Source organism: Strix uralensis, chromosome 16 (genome assembly GCF_047716275.1).
Source record: "Strix uralensis isolate ZFMK-TIS-50842 chromosome 16, bStrUra1, whole genome shotgun sequence".
Taxonomy (NCBI): Eukaryota; Metazoa; Chordata; class Aves; order Strigiformes; family Strigidae; genus Strix; species Strix uralensis.
Genome location: NC_133987.1, coordinates 3,141,527 through 3,158,654, shown reverse-complemented (window position 1 = coordinate 3,158,654; position 17,128 = coordinate 3,141,527). Strand labels below are relative to the sequence as shown.

General features: G+C 53.4%; 1 protein-coding gene across 1 annotated transcript; it reads right to left on the bottom strand.

Moving 5' to 3' along the window:
* Positions 1-461: 461 nt before the first annotated feature.
* NAGPA (N-acetylglucosamine-1-phosphodiester alpha-N-acetylglucosaminidase) lies at positions 462-15,453 on the bottom strand. The gene is made up of 12 exons (XM_074886453.1): positions 15,332-15,453; positions 14,498-14,983; positions 8,189-8,328; positions 7,541-7,649; positions 7,085-7,213; positions 6,101-6,309; positions 4,981-5,028; positions 4,490-4,618; positions 2,898-3,029; positions 2,647-2,707; positions 1,789-2,034; positions 462-1,003 (listed from the first exon to the last, which is right to left on the bottom strand). The coding sequence occupies exons 1-11, from the start codon at positions 15,451-15,453 to the stop codon at positions 1,812-1,814; spliced, it is 1,788 nt and encodes a 595-aa protein (XP_074742554.1). The 3' UTR covers positions 462-1,003; positions 1,789-1,811.
* Between the last annotated feature and the right edge of the window lie 1,675 nt (positions 15,454-17,128).

Sequence of the window (17,128 nt, the reverse complement as noted above, 5' to 3'; positions counted from 1 at the left end):
CTACTTTTTAACTAAAATGTTCTTTTTTTTTTTCCTGTGGAATCAGCATTTATTATTTTCATACCACAGAGCAGGCTGATACAACACTCTGTGCATTTTTGTGGGGGGAGGAACTCCCACTCCTGCCTCCAGGATGAAGGGGCAGCTGCCCATGGGGTTGCCCTCCTGTTGCCTGCTGCTGTGCCCTATCCCACCATGCCGTGTCAGTGACCGTGGCTGGACCTCAGGATGAAAGGTCTCTGGAAATCCTGGTAGCCACGTGAGCCCCACTGGCACACTGCAGGACAGCTCCACGGCACCTGGATCTCTCCAGCTCCCTCCTTTTAACACCTCATCCTGCAATGTAGGTAGTTATTTAAAATAAAAAGGGTTCACAGGGTTGAATGGCCAACTGAGATTAACTGGGAAAGGATTGTGTCTTCCTCCTGCAACAGACTATTAAGAATTGGAGTTTCAGGCAGTTATCACTAATAGACTTTATTCAAGTTTCAGAGAGTCTTCTGTAAATAATAGAAAAATAGAATCTTCTGTTTACAGGTTGATTTGACACCAACAGCGGCATAAAAATTCTATATTCTTTACAGGGAGAGATAGAGTGCATAAAAAGGTTAATATTCAGGCTCAGACAGGCGTTAAAACCCCCTTTGCAGCATTAAAGTAGCACGTTAAAGGCTAGTTTTCCCTCCCATGGAAGCAAACTCCAATATTATTTTTTTTAAAATGCATTGTGCAAGGATGTATTCTAGTAAAATGTCTGACTTCCAGCCATGATGTTCAGGATCTTGGGTCGCTCCAGGGCAGCGGTTCCCTCGGATGAGGGAAGGGCAGTTCCAGCAGCCGTGGCTGTGGGCCTGTCCCACTGGCTGAGGGCAGCCTGTGGCCGGGCCAGCCCAGCCCCTGGCTCGGTCAGTGCCACCCGGCCCTGCCAGGCTGCTGCTGCCTCTTCCCTTCCCCAGGCACGAGAGCTCCAGGCTGCTGGGCAGAGCATGCTGGCTTCTGGCAGCTGCAAGAGAACGCAGGAATTCTTGAGCTGAAAAGGCTTTTTCCTATTGCTGTACTGCAAGAACCCACCAGAAGCACAGTGCTCATGGAGCACCTGTTAGCCTGCTTCTAGGACTAAGGATTCAGTAAGAAAACACTGGCCCTGCAGTCAAGAGCCAGGTGAAGAAAGTCAGGTGCAAGAAAGCCCCAAGCCTGTGTCAGCCTTGGAGCCTACCGCTGCGGCCAGGAGGAGGAACGCTGGGGTTCAGTGTGTGCTCCACCTCTTTCAACATTTTAAGACAACTTTTTTCAGTTCTGTGATAAAAGTCTGAGCTTACCCAGGAAGGGCAGACACTACCCCATCCTTAAGCCAGTTTCCTTAAGCCTAGCTTTATGTCACAGGCAATTTATCTTGCATCTTAAACATACCTACCACTGCTCAGGGGAGATGGGACCTTTGGAGTGCCTCGGGCTTACGTTCCTTACCCACTTCCCTCAAGTATTGGAGGGAACCAGCCTATTTCCTTTCCTGCTGCAGCAGTGGGGTTCCCTCATCCACCCATGGGTGGAAGCTGGCCCATGGCTTGTGCCTGGCCTCCTCTCATGGCAACTAATTACAGTCTGGGGCTGCAGAGGGAGGCAGGGACACTGGCCGTGTTCTCAGCAGGGCAGGGCCAGGAGCAAGGGAGTCCTGGGACTGGGGTATCTTGCTGCTGCTCTGGGGTCGGTCAGCAGTGTCACACCAGGCCTGCACAGCCTCTGCAACAGCCAGTGCTGTGTGGCAGCACAAGGTGCAGAGGAAAATACCTTATCTCTTCTCATCCGGGATGCTAAAGGAGCGCTTGGCTTTGGTCCTGAGTATCCTCTGTCTCGCAGGCAGCCGATGTGGAGGTGTGAGTGGCTTCCCCGTTCATCTCCCTCAGCGGATGGTAGAGATAATCACCGCTCTCATGGAGCCTCTCCGACCTGGCCTTGAGAAAAAGGCCCACGTTTCCCACGGCGCTGATCGCCAGAAGCAGAGCCAAGACAGAGGTCAGGGAGATGCAGGTTTTCCTGTCAGATGGAAGAAAAATCCACATAAGCAACATCTCTTGACCTGCTTTCACGTGGTCCCAGCGTGCAGATGCTTTCTGAAGGTTTGGACTCCCCTCTCTGTGTCATCAGAGTGATGGTTGTGCTCTCAGGCAGGTGAGAACACGCTCTGTGAAACGCTGCTCCGGCAGCCAGAGCAGGGGGGATGGTTTTAGCTTTCCCCACAGTTAACAAGTGACCGGCTCTGTCTGCAGCACGACTGTAGCTTCACCAGTGCTGCAGAGGCCGGGCTCTGGGGTCAGAACTGTCCTTGTCTGGCTGGTGCATCAGGGAGAGGGAAGGTGGCTCTTGTTTAACCACACCAGGCTCAGAGCATGAACTGTCACTGATGGCAGCTTCAGCTCAGCCCTTGTCTTACCATTATGATTTTAGCCCCTTGCCTTCCCTACCCTCGTCCTTCCCACCACGAGAGCTGCAGGTGACACAGTGAAATCACAACAGGGAGGGCTGGGGCCATGCGGCAGCAGCAGGTCTCCAACCTTCACCAACACACGGCCCTGGCACGCGGGAGGTGTGAACGACTCCATCTCGGTGTGGATGTATACACGTGTATGATGAGTATTACACACTTACTCTGACAGAGAGAATTTTTCCTTGCTTCTTCCCTTATTCTGGGAAGCCAAACAGCGCCTGGCTGCAAACAAAGAACAGGGAAGAAAGGCAGTGTCAGGGGGAGGGTGTAAAGTTCCACTAAAAAAGAGCAACCTTAGGTAAGATGACAGCCAGCGAGAGCTGATAACTAAGCACATAGAACATTATGCACTAAAGCTGCTCTTCCAACTTTTTTTTTTTTTTTTAAACACAACCACAGTAATCAGAGGTACCTTTGTTTAACTGGTTCTGTACTGCCCAGTCATAGGTGACGTTGCAGCTGCCTGTCTCCCGGTCGCAGGGACACGTGTGTTCACATGCACACTGGTTCTGGCAGTTTGGCCCATACCAGCCCATGGGACACTCTAGGGAATTGATTACAAAGAAATTGCTCATTATCAAAGCTCCACCTGCTTTGAAACCATCCAGTCTGTCACTGCAGCCGCCCCTGCCCCCAGCTCAGCTCCACCTGCTTCCCCGCGGGCCCCAGCTCAGGGCCAGGGAGGGTGGGCACGCTCAGAGCTTTAGGAGAGGCTCAGACCTCGCCTACATCTCACCGAGGTGTTTGTGTTGCTTTACCACAGCAGTCTCTGGCCTCGCTGCTTTCCACGTGTTTTACAGACCTGCTGTTTGGCTCCTAAGCAAAGGCAGGGGTGGGGGCAGCAGTGGCCAATTCCTAAAGGGAAGCAGTCAAGTCCCCAGATTTCCCGCAGCCTGGCAAAGATGTTCTGCCTGCCCACCTGGCTTCCTCCAGCCTGGAAGCAGCAAACTGAGAGTTAACCACTGTTATTTTGTTTTCTTCACAGAGAAGATTTTGTGAAACAGGGATCGGGCTGGCTGAGTGTTCCTAGGCTGAGAACAAAGCATCACTAACCATGCAGACTAGAAGTTTACACCCACGCTGTAATTAACTTGTCCTGTCATCAGAGCAGGCTGTTCATTCAGATACACAGGGCCTCGAGCAGTTCAGAAAAGCTGGCGTGGTTACACAATCGAGTTACCAGCACAGGTACAGCAGGAGTCTGAAGGTCGTACGCCAGAACGGCCCTTTGGAGCATTTCACACTCACTGACTTGAGGCACCTGGAGGCGGGGGTGCAGGCAGAGCCTGCTGCAACACCCTCAAGCGAAGGATCACAGAATCATCTCGGTTGGAAAAGCCCTTGAAGCTCCTCCAGTCCAACCATGAACCTCACACTGACAGTTCCCAACTCCACCAGATCCCTCAGCGCTGGGTCAACCTGACTCTTCAACCCCTCCAGGGATGGGGACTCCCCCCCTGCCCTGGGCAGCCCATTCCAACGCCCAACAACCCCTTCTGCAAAGAAATCCTTCCTAATATCTAGTCTAAACCTTCCCTGGTGCAACTTGAGGCCATTTCCTCTTGTCCTGGTGCTTGTTCCTTGGTTCAAGAGACTCATCCCCCCTCTCTGCACCCTCCTTTCAGGGAGTTGTAGAGGGCAATGAGGTCTCCCCTCAGCCTCCTCCAGACTAAACAACCCCAGTTCCCTCAGCTGCTCCTCACAAGACATGTCGAGTATTCACATTCTACACTCACAAGCTTGGGAAAGCAACACAGTTCTGTGGGCAGAGGCGACATGGGCATCCACAGTTTTCTAATGCTGAAGAAAACTATTTCCTCTCTGCTCCCTCCTTTTCTTTTTAGCCGGTTTGGGTAGGACAGGCAAGCTGCTGGGAGCTGGCAGGTTATGCTCCAGCCTGAGCCTGCCTGGCAGACCTCACGCTTGCTGTGCCTACAGGAGGTGGCTCATATGTGACACCGAAGCCTCCCCCCCAGCCCAGCTGTTACTCAGAGCAGCCCTTACCGTGCTCACAGCTGGTGCCGTAGTACCCAGCCGGGCAGGAACAGGCTCCCTGCACCGGCTCACAGGAGCCACCGTTCTGGCACTGGCATTTCTGGGTGCAAGCGTCCCCGTAGAAACCGCTGGCACAAGCTACAGGAGACAAGCAGAGCTCTCGTCAGGGCCCTCACGACAACGGCGAGCGCTCCCACCCCACGCTTGCACCCCCAGAGCGTTCACAGCACGTGGTGCTGACGGCTGCTCAGAGAACAGAGGCTGAGTCTGTGCCTTGAACAAGGAGCAAGGGCTTAAAGTGCTTTGCACCGAGCCCCATCTTAAGATGCTCGGGCTGCAATTAAATTCACACTGACAAAAAGAAAAGCATACGGTGTAGGCTTTCCCTTCACTGCTCCCTCTTGGGGAGGCACCCACCGCTGCCAGCAGCCAGCCCTGAGGAAGTGGTTCACACTCTCCTCTTGCTGTGAAGAAGTGGAGCGGAGTGGAATCAGCATTACCTTCACTGCAGTCCCTGCCAGTCCAGCCAGCGTCACACAGGCATCCAGCTGTGCAAACACACACAAACAGGCATTAACAACAATAGCGAAAGACTCAGAAACAGCAGGAACTCAAAATTAGGAGCTTCTACTTCTTGGGGTTCTCTTAACTCTTCCTGCCAGGGAACCCACAGACTACAAATCCTGAACCCACTACAGCTGCAAACACAGCAGAACCTCCTGCTGAGGCATTTCGAGAGATTAACTCCGGGTCAACTATTAGCAACTCCTGCAGCCACTGAGCTCTGCCCAGTCACTTCACTGCTGCAAACTTGACTGTCAGTTGAATTAGGGTGGTAGCACAGGAACAGGAACAGGATTGAGCAGGCATGGAAGAGCAGAAGGTGGGGGGTGCGCATTGCAGCAGTTCCTAGATTTGAAATGAGTTTATGGAAGAGTAGCACCTGCACACTTGTAAAGCTCATAAAATGGGAGAGTCAAGTAAGGAAGGAAAAATAAGGGGAGGGGACAGAACTCAGCTGCTCTGTTATACAGCCCAACACACTGCCCTTCCCATCAGCAGCTTTACAACCAAACCAGAACAACCCCAGGGGGCCGAGGGAAATGGACACAGAGTTTAAAGTCAAGTCCTATTACAGGTCTGGCTTCCAGCTCTGAGCCCCAGCCTAGCCCTGCTGCCGTCTCCTAAAGACAACGTGTTCTGACCGCCTCTACGGGGAGGGAAGGGGAGAGCAGCTCCGTGTGCCCAGAAGGCAAGACAAGGGCTGAGGCACACAGCACCAGCTGGCTGCCGGAGTCAGGGCATGGGCTGGCCAGACAATCAGCACCCGCAGCCCTACGAGGCTGGGAAGCCTCTCCAAAGAGTGCTGCTCTCTGCCGCGAAGGAAGCGGCTACTGCTGGTGCCGGTTCATGGCAGCTACGCTCCTTCACACCGGAGTGGGCAAGGACGCTGTGAACCAGCCAGGCCTGAGCCCAGCGAGGCGCTGAGGGCCCACGGTGGTGCCTCGAAGGCCGCCAAGTGATACTGCCCATGGACGTACTGCTCGGGGCTGTGTTTCCCCTAGAGCTGCCCAGGGGCACCCACTGGCATCTCCGTTAGAAGCCTCCACAGTGACTCACAGCCGGTGCAGAGGCCGTGCAGGCTGCAGTTGGAAGGGCCGCAGTCCAAGATGTCACAGGCTGGACCTGTCCAGAAGCCACCGGTGCAGTGGCACTCCCCTTCCACGCAGTCGCCGTGGCCGCTGCAGTCGGCCGGCTCGCAGGTGGGCTCGTGGATACACATGATGGTTGAGATGCTCCGAGGGCAACGCCACATGTTGTCAAAGGAGCTGGGGAGAGAAGACAGGTCCCATAAGGCATGCAAGCACTGTGCTGCTCCCAGCCCTATGTGAAACCAGTTGATATAACCCACAGATTTTCATCGTGATTCACACTGGCAAACAAGAACATTAATAACAGGAAAATATAAACATAAAACTAGATTTGAGTCAATGTTTTAACGAAGCGTTAACTCCTCTTGGATAGCTGTCATTTCAAACACGGAATGACAGGAAGCAATGTGCAGTTTCCCTTGAAGCAGTCTCAGCTCTCCTAACTGGTGTTAAACGTGCCTTGTCTTGAATATTATTTGCTTTGATATAAGTGACATAACTGCAGTTATAGCAATGCTTGGCTTTCACCTGTCAGACTGCAAACTGAATTTTAAATCCCTTCATGTCTACAGTCAGAAATGACTAAAAAGCTAAATTACTAAATACTTTAGTAAAATATTCTTTAGGTTCCCTCACATAAGGCAGGGCACGGTCTCTAAGTCAGTGTTTCTCTTCAATAAAAAGCTGTTGACAGATCTCTGCTAATTCCTGTGGAGGTGCAGCTCTGAATCTCCCAGTCCAGGAGCTGTCTCCTTATCTGATTCCCACATCAGTCAGCTTTAAATTTTGGAGTCCCTCTCTCTCCCAAAACTTGTCACTTGACTTCACATTGCGATCTCCCAGCAACGCAGACGGACTCCCTGGCAGAGCAGAGGGGTAGGACCGAGCTCTGCGTGCTGACGGGAGCCGCACGGTACCTGCACAGCCCTGAGCACGTGCCACCAGCACCTACCAGTGCTCAGATGGGTAGCTGGCCAGGGTCCCATTTAAGACCAGCGTTGCAGAGCCTCCACCATCCAGGTTGATAGCATTGATGACTCCCTGCTCCTTCAGAAATTCAGCCATTTCCCAGAGGTTGACCCTGCAAAAGCAAACAGTTGTTCCTTGTTCATTCATGCTATTTGACTTCAACAGAACTGCTACACGGGAAGCTTGGTCCCTCTCCTCAGTGGAAGGGGGAAGCTCTCCCATCCCAGGTCTGCTGACTGCCTTGCAGGCTGTCTTGGCCTTTTCTGGCTCTGCCCGAAAGACACCAAACAGCAGTGTCTTCAACCCACCTCTTGAGCTCTGCAAGCCTCTGCCTTAAAATATTACCCCTGGCAGCTGCAGTGTCCCTCCAGTTCCAGTGACAGAATTTAAAGACCGATCTTGCACCCGCCCCAAGACCTTACCACAACCCTGGCCTTACCCTCTGGATTCTGTCTGTCCATCCACATGAACCAGGACCAGCTGCCCCTGCCTGTCGTGTCCAACTGCAGTCCTGGCTGATATCACATTGATGAACTTGTCAAAGGTTCCTGTGCAGGAGAGGGAATAATTCACGCACCAGCTGGGTGACATTGGCATCTGTTTGAAAAACAGCTCCCAGCAAGGAGCTCATCTAAACTGAAACACAGTGAGAACAGAGCCCAGGTTCCTCTTGTTCGTCCAAGCCCCTCCAGGAGTAACATTTCCAGAAGCGCTCTTGTTAAGTTTTTGTCTGGCGCAAGGACAAAGAAGGGGATTCAGATGTTTTAAACCCCTGTAAGAGGGATCTGGTTTGAGTTCCTCTAGACAAATACTAATACTAATCCTGCCACCATTATTTACAGTCCTCAGCAAATTCTGTTCAACAACCCTGAACAGGCGAGCGCAGCCTCACCTTACAGGCAGCCTATTCCTTGTACTGCACTTGCCACAGACTCGGCGTAAAGTAGCACAGAAGAAATTTAGAGCTCTTAAGTGAGTAGCAAACTGCAACTAGACAACACAGTTCCCACTGCTACCCCCTCCTTCCAACAGCCCCATCAGAAGGACAATCTATGCCCCGGCTGAAGCCAGGCTTTACAATATTTACCTGTGGTTTGAATTTCATCACACTCAGCCATTTGGCTCTGACTGATGTACACTTCTCCATCTCTTAGGAGCCAAACTACCCCACTCACAAGCTGCACAAAAGGGTTTGCTTGATCCAAGACATCTTCCTCAGACAGGTAACTAGGAAAGAGAGAGCAGGAGCGGTTACCCACAGTCAGAGCAGTGTCATGTAAAAGCTTCTTCTGCTGCCAGCAGGCTCCAGGAGCAGGGAGAAGGGAAGGCAGTGGCTGAATGAAGGCTAGCTACATCCAAAACTAGAGGCCAAGCAGTGCAAAACATCACTTTAGCAGCCCGAGTGGACCCTGTTCTCCACTCTTCTGCACAAAATCACTGTTAATGACGGTCCCAGGACACTGTGCATGAAACGACTCCTGCCAACAACGTGGCCAGCGGACCTGAGCCAGGATATTAGGAGCAGAAAGCATCTGGCAGAACATGAGGGCAAAGCCATTGCCAAATACTCAGTGATCTGTGGAAGCAGCTGCAACACCGTGCTGTCTGTCAGCTTCTATTCTGCAAAACAGTGACACCAAACAGCTTTTGAGAGGGTTTTCAGCAACAGCATCCAGTCTGCCTACAGCTGCACTAAGGGGAAGACACTGCTGGACCCTACCTGCTCCCCTCTGGCTGGGAAAGAGCTTCCTCTACTCTTCCAGATAGCAAAACCTTTCACTGAACAGTCAGACAGCACAAAGGACTGTTCAGCGACCATTTCCGTGATGGGGCGTTGTGCGTCACTGTGGGGTGCTTCCCAAGGGATATTCTTCTCTCAAGAATTAGGGTGCTGAGTACCATCTGCCTCATCGGAACCTGACCCTAGGTGATGTTTGCAACTGCCGGGAGAGGACAGCAGCAAAGGCCGGGCTGAACAGCTGCGCTCTCGCTGGAAGCTCTGCCAGTTTGGTTTACAACTGATTGCTCTGCGTGCTCCAGGCATGTCTTGTGAGAGCCGGATGCTCAACTTTTAGTTTTTTAGTATCCATGACTGCAGCTGAACAAAGCTTCATGCTTTGTAGAAAAGTGTAATTGAAATTACCTGAATGGAAAACATGCAAAAAGAAACCCCTTTACTCGTGGGAAGGGAAAAACAAAGACAAAATGAACACAGCTGAAAATGGACCAAACTACAAAACAGCTTGAGCGTGGACTAATCAACTGCCAGCTTTTAAAGCTGCAATTATCCATCCTCAGTCCAGGTGGTAGAGGCAGCATCTTTGCTAGGTGGGGGGTAACAATGTGCCCCGGTGCACTGTCCTGCTGCTCATGATACAGTGTGAAAGAATCAAGTGCAAATTACTTTCCCCACAGACTAAATTATTTACACCTAAACTATTTCTAGTGTCATGTTTTGGAAGTCACAAGGACACCAAGCAGACAACTCACACAGTGCCACAACTCCATTAACATGGGAAATCCTGCCAGAGCAGGAGAGAAGCAGGGCAGAGCTGAGATTAAAGACTCAACGGTGACTTTGCAGTTGCTGCTGGTCCCCTCGGCAGAAGCCCCCTCACTAGAGGGGACCTGTCACCAGCTCTGACATGTAAATTAAGGCCGTGGTTCTCCAGGCTGTCAGAGAATGGCTGCACACTAAAGCCCCAGCTTGGTACACTTGGTTTGGCTTTGCAGAGACTCTTGCTGAGGCCTGAGGGCACATGGGAGTGGGCTAACAGAAGGGTGGAGAATGCAGCAGCTTCCAGACTGCTTCTCAATCTTCTGAGACCATCAGAAGAACCTCGGGGAGCCCTTCTAGGACCTTTAGGGTGCCTGCTGCTGCTGGGGAAAGGGAGCTACTGGGGGCCTTCACTTCCAGCAAGCACTAACAGTCCCTCTGTCAGCTCATCAAAGGGTGCTTTGAGCTTTTGTCTCCAGCTGATGAGGGGATGTCACACACCCTTTCAGCTGGTGCCAGGAAGAGGCCCATATAACCACCGCTGAGACCACAGCTCCCAGGAGCCAAAAGATGCTGCAGCTCATGAGGAGCTGGAGCTTCTGCAGAGGGCACAGCCTCCAGCACAGCAGACACCTTGATTCAGCTCAAGCTGTGGAGGCAGAGGGCAGCGCTCCAGCCCTCAGGCTGCAGGGATACCTGTGCCTCTCGCTGGGGCCAGGGGAAATGGTGTCCTAGTGCATGCTGGCTGGGGAGCGACGCTGCTGGGACAAGGGGCTATGGAGGAGGTCTGCACAGTAGCAGGGATGATGAGAAAGAGGTGGACAGATCTTCCCTAACAGCATGCAGAAACAAAATCCTGAACCCCCCAATGCCCAGAAGGAGCAGCCAGGATCTGCTCAGTGGGGTGGTAAATCCTGTGATGATGAAGGCTGGAAGACTCTTGAGCTCTGGCACCAGGAGGGTCCTTCCTTCCACTCGGGTGCCGGCAAGGGGCAGGGGGCTCTGTGAAACAAAAGCATCTGTGCCAGCCGAGCCTGAAGCCTGCAGCAGCATCTCAGGCAGTGGGTGAGTGTAGGGGGAAGCTCCCTGCTGTGGGGGGCAGAGGCCCCATCTGCCAACCTGTCAAGCTGGGGGCTCAGATCTGGGATGGTGTGGGGAGACCACTGAGGCTTCTCCAGCCCCTGGCCTGCCATCCCCTGCTGCTCTTCCACACGGGCACAGCAGTGCTGCCAGGGGAAACCAGGAGCGTACCAAGAGCGACTGCACAGCTCTGGGGGTGACAGCCAAGGGTGGCCCAGGTGCTCCTCTCCTCAGTCCTGCCGGGGAGGAGGAAGGGCTTGAGAAGCAGGGGATGGATTCTGTGGGTCAATGTGCAGTAGTACAGCTGGTGTTGACAACAGGGATTTGGCTTTTACAAGGACAGAACCCTCTCTGTGAAACGAGGACCTGACCAAGTGAGGCAAAAGTAGCTCTGTAAATAGGTGATCTGTTGAGGAATGTTTTAGACCAGGAATGGCACAGGAGGGAGATGATCAGCCCCAGACAAGTGAGGAAGTGGTGGAGCAGGCTGACAAGCGAAGGCTGCAGGGTGACACGGGCATAAGAACTTGAAACAACAAAGTATAAACAAAAGGGGATCTCAACCATATGCATGCAAATAAGGAAATGGTGAGAGGACTTACGGGGAAGCTCTCATCCTCTTCCTGGAAAATCAGAGTGGGTGCCTATGTGAAGTTGTACAGTAACACAAGCAGACAGGAGGAATCAGAGGTCTGTGCAGCTGCAGGGCTACAACCTCACCGGGATCATGCAGACGTGGTGTGACAGCGCCTGTGACTGGAATGCTGCAATGGATGGATACGGGCTCTTAGGAAGAGCCTGTACCCAGGGAGGGTGGTGGGAGAAGTTGCCCTTTACATGAGAGCAGCAGGAATGCCTGGAGAAGAGGCAGTGGGGTAGCCCTGTATGTTAGGGAGTGTTTTGATTGTCTAGAGCTTAATGATAGTGATGACAGGGTTGTGTGTTTATGGGTAAGAATCAGGGGGAAGGCCAACAAGGCAGGTATCATGGTGGGAAGCTGTTACAGACCATCCAACCAGGATGAAGAGACAGACAAAATATTCTATAAGCAGCTGGGAGAAGTCTCACAATCGCTAGCCATTGTTCTCATGGGGGACTTCAACTTACCCGATGTCTGCTGGAAATACAATACAGCAGAGAGGAGACAGTCTAGGAGGTTCCTGGAGTGTGTGGAAGAGAATTTCCTGACACAGCTGGTGAGGGAGCCAACTAGGGAAGGCGGCCCGCTGGACCTGTTGTTTGTGAACAGAGAAGGACTTGCGGGTGATGCGATGGCTGGAGGCCATCTTGGGCACAGCGATCACGGAATAAGAATTTTCAATTCTTGGAGAAGGAGTGAGGTCAGCAGAACCGCTACCTTGGACTTCTGGAGGGTAGACTTTGGCCTTTTTAGGAGCCTGGTTGCCAGAGTCCCTTGGGAGGCAGTCCTGAAGGGCAGAGGAGTCCAGGAAGGCTGGACATTCTTCAAGAAGGAAATTTTAAAGGTGCAGGAGCAGGTCATCCCCATGTGCCGAAAGATGAGCCGGCGGGGAAGGAGACCGACCTGACTGAACAGAGAACTTTGGCTGGAACTCAGGACAAAAAGGAGTTTATGGCCTTTGGAAAAAGGGGCAGGCAACTCAGGAGGACTACAAGGATGTCATGAGTGTATGCAGGGAGAAAATTAGAAGAGTCAAAGCCCAACTAGAACTTAATCTGGCTACTGCTGTAAAAGGCAATAAAAATGTTTCTATAAATACATTAGCAACAAAAGGAGGGCTAAGGATGATCTCCATCCTTTATTGGATGCTGGGGGGAAACATAGTGACAAAGGACAAGGAAAAGGCTGAGGTACTTAATGCCTTCTTTGCCTCAGTCTTTAATAGTAAGACCAGTTGTTCTCTGGGTACCCAGCCCCCTGAGCTGGAAGACAGGGATGGGGAGCAGAACGAAGTCCCCATGATCCAAGGGGAAATGGTTAGTGACCACTTAGACACACACAAGTCTATGGGGTCAGTTGGGATCCACCCACAGGTACTGCAGGAGCTGGCAGAAGTGCTCACCACGGCACTTTCCATCATTTACCAGCAGTCCTGGCTAACTGGGGAGGTCCCAGGTGACTGGAGGTTAGAAAAGATGACGCCCATCTACAGGCGGGGCAGAAGGAGGATCCAGGGAACTACAGGCCTGTCAGTCTGACCTCGGTGCCGGGGAAGGTTATGGAGCAGATCATCTCGAGTGCCACCACACGGCACGTACAGGACAACCAGGTGATCAGGCCCGGTCAGCCATGGGTTTATGAAAGGCAGGTCCTGCCTGACTAACCCGATCTCCTCCTGTGACAAGGTGACCCCATTAGTGGATGTGGGGAAGGCTGTGCATGTTGTCTACCTAGGCTTTAGTAAAGACTTTGACACCGTTTCCCACAGCATTCTCCTGGAGAATCTGGCTGCTCACGGCTTACACAGGCGTACGCTTCGCTGGGTAAAAAACTGGCTGGGTGGCTGGGCCCAAAGAGTGGTGGTGAATGGAGGTAACTCCAGTTGGCAGCTGGTCACAAGTGGTGTTCCCCAGGGCTCAGTACTGGGGCCAGTTCTGTTCAATATCTCTATCAACGATCTGGATGAGGGGATCGAGTGCACCCTCAGTAACTTTGCAGATGACACCCAGTTGGGTGGGAGTGTTGATCTGCTGCAGGGTAGGGAGGCTCTGCAGAGGGATCTGGGCAGGCTGGAGCGATGGGCCCAGGCCAGTTGTATGAGGTTCCACAAGGCTCAGTGCCGGGTCCTGCACCTGGATCACAACAACCCCCTGCAACTCTACAGGCTTGGGGACGAGTGGCTGGAAAGTGGAAAAGGATCTGGGGACGTTGGTCGACAGCCAGTGGCAGCATGCCCGGGTGGGCAAGAAGGCCAACAGCACCCTGGCTTGTATCAGTACTAGCGTGGCCAGCAGGGACAGGGAAGGGGTCTTATCCCTGTACTCGGCACTGGTGAGGCTGCACCTCGATTACTGTGTTCAGTTTGGGGTCCCTCACTACAAGAAGACATTGAGGTGCTGGGGTGTGTCCAGAGAAGGGCAACGAAGCTGATGAAGGGTCTAGAGCACAAGTCTTGTGAGGAGCTGCTGGGGGAACTGGGGGTGTTTAGTCTGGAGAAAAGGAGGCTGAGGGGAGACCTTATGGCTCTCTACAGCTACCTGAGAGGAGGTTGTAGCGAGGTGGGGGTCAGACTCTTTTCCCAAGTAACAAGTAACACAGGAGGTTTAGATTAGGAAAAGTTCTTCACTGAAAGGGTTGTCAAGCACAGGAACAGGTTTGCCCGGAGAGGTTGTGGAGTCTCCATCCTCGGAGATGTTAAAAACCTGACTGGACGTGGCCTTGAGCAACCTGCTCCAGCTAACCCTGTGCTGAGCATGTGGTTGAACGAGGCAGCTCCAGAGGTCCCTTCCAACCCCAGTGTTTCTGTACTGCAGCCGGACAGTTACATAGTCTGCTCTGCCTCTCCTCTGTGGGGGGGACAGAGACCTCTCCCCCTTCTACCATAATCAAGGGTACCTGTTGCATGTCAGGAGCGGAGACACAGGAACCTAAGCAGCTAGAGATCAGAGTAACTTATCCAGCTTCTCTGGATAAGTTTCTCTGGAAAAAAAGGCAGTGGCCAGAGGGACAGCTCAATGGCCTACAGGTAGGACATCCCTGATTTCAGCATTCAAAGCCTGCTCCTGCTCTAACTGGGAGAGGCCAAGGAGGCAGTGCCTGGGCAGTGCTTCCCGCCTCAGTCATGCCTACTGGTCTTTGGGGAGGAGAGAGCATTCTCCAAACAAGCCGCAAGTTCTTACCCGAACACCATGGTGCCATCCTTCCGGATGCCAAACTGAGCGTTTTGCAGGCCTCCAGAGTTTTGCACCAGCCTTCCATCGCTCACAACGTTCCCAAGGCACTCTCCAGTTCCCATGTCAAAGTACCCGCCGTTCTGGGCCACCAGACACTTCCCGAGCTTGGCGGTCTCTTCCACAGGGGCTCTGCGGTGAGCCTGGCAGCCTCCCGCACCGCCCGGCTCCAGCACAGAGAAGGTCCTCAGGGGGTTCCTCACAAAAGTGAAGTGGCCATAGACCACCTTGTGGTCCTTCCCCCCCGGGGGGATGTAAGAAACAAACGTTCTGGTGGTAGCCACTGGGCCACCTGTCCTGTTGTCGCTGGGCCAAGCTTCATGCGTTACGTTGCCGTACTTGAGGGGCTGACAGTCTCTGACGTGCCTGTGGTGGTGGCGAGGGCCGTGCCGGGAGGGGAAATAGGGCTGCAGCAGGGGGTCGCTGGGGGGGGGCCTGCAATGAGAAGATCCGGTTGCCCCAAGGCTGCCCCGGCAGAGCAGCCAGCCCTGCGCGGCGGGACGGGAGCCGCTCGGCTCGGGACGGCTCCACCGACAGCCCGGGCCCCGCTTCTCCCCTGCCCCCGGGCACTCCCCGGTACCGCTGTAACCCACCCCGGCTCAAGGCGGGCCGTCCCGCTTAGTACCCGCACCACCAGGCCGACCTCGGGGCACCGGCTCGGCGGCGCCCGGGCAGAGCCCCAAGGCGAGGAGCGGCGCTACCGGCCGGGAAGGGACCCCCGGGGCCCGCCCGTACCGGGACGGCAGGGCTGGCACCGCCCCGGCCACCCGCGCGCACACTCACCCGGCGCCGCGCGCCGCCTGCAGCCAGCCCAGCGCCGCCAGCGCGGCGGCCACCACCGCCGGCACCGGCCGCCGCCGCCCGCGGCCCCCGCCCGCGGCCCCCGCCGCCCCGGAGGCCGCCATCTTGGCGGGCGCTCAGGCGGGCGCTGGCCGCGCGCCCTCTGCCGGCCGTCCCGCGCGGGGCCCGCTTCCCGCCCTTCCCCTCAGCCGGGGCGGGCCCTGATGGGGGCTGTGCTCCGAACCCTGACCAGAGAGGACTTTTACGACTAGAAAGAGGGAAAGAAATCATTTTAAAGTCTGTTGTTTCCATAAGAAGCTGTGGGCTGCCTCTGTACGGTCGATGTAGACATTGTCTGAATTAGCTTTAACCCGGGGAGGACACGCTCTCCGTTCCTCAGGGTCTGGCATTTTCTCATCACCACCTCTGACACATTCTCACAGACAACAAAGTAAAACTTTACAGCCGCTACAACTTCATCATCCTCATTTGGAGGATTAGGGTTTTGTCCATTTTCCAGAAAGGAAATATAACTAAACTGGGGGGGATGACGATGTAGTCAGTCAGCTCTACGTTTTCTCAACTGTAACTTCAGCGTCTTGGATTCTGTGATACACCTTGGCTAACAGAGTTAGCACAAAAACCTTCAGAGAGCCTTAGTTTACAAATCTGGGAATTCTCTCTTTTAAAAAATATTCAGGTCAAATACATGGTTTAAAAAAGCAAATCCTTCATTCCTGCATATGCCTATAACGTAATTTTTTTTTTCTAACCAGGAACTATATTTGCCAAGAAGGCCAATGGCATCCTGGCTTGTGTCAGCAGTAGCGTGGCCAGCAGGGACAGGGAAGGGATCTTACCCCTGTGCTCGGCACTGGTGAGGCCGCCCCTCGATGAGTGGGTTCAGTTTTGGGCCCCTCACTCCAAAAAGGCTATTGAATGACTCGAGCGTGTCCAGAGAAGGGCAACGGAGCTGGTGCAGGGTCTGGAGCACAGGTCTGATGGGGAGCGGCTGAGGGACCTGGGGGGGTTTAGTCTGGAGAAGAGGAGGCTGAGGGGAGACCTCATGGCCCTCTACAACTCCCTGAAAGGAGGGTGCAGAGAGGGGGGATGAGTCTCTTGAGCTAAGAAACAAGCGCCAGGACAAGAGGGAATGGCCTCAAGTTGCACCAGGGAAGGTTTAGACTGGATATTAGGAAGTATTTCTTTGCAGAATGGGTTGTTGGGCGTTGGAATGGGCTGCCCAGGGCAGGGGGGGAGTCCCCATCCCTGGAGGTGTTCAAGAGTAGGGTCGACATAGCGCTGAGGGATCTGGTGGAGTTGGGAACGGTCAGTGTGAGGTTGATGGTTGGACTGGATGATCTTCAAGGTCTTTTCCAACCTAAACGATTCTGTGATTCTGTGATTCTGTATATGCCAGACCCCTCATTTTCAGTAAAAATGTTTCTAATCTCCATAGTTCTGTTTTGAATCAAACAACTATTTTCTTAACAGTGGTAAGGGCACCTACTTTATTCACTGTGTTTCATCTATATATCAAGTGCTTAGTCCTGTCACCTCCTCAAGCTGTACGGACTGCTCCAAACACTTGTTAAGTTTCATATTTCTTTCTCTTGACCTTGGTAACTTGCTTTTGGCACCTCCAGCCAAGTCTCAGCTCTAGCACTGACCAAAGAAAAGAGGCTGTTTGGAAAGCCATAACCACGCAAAGAGCAACACTGAAAGCAGGCACCCTTCAGTGTCCTACTAAATTCTAACAGTTTGAATAGCAGAAGAAATTAATTGGAGGGGTTTTTGCCA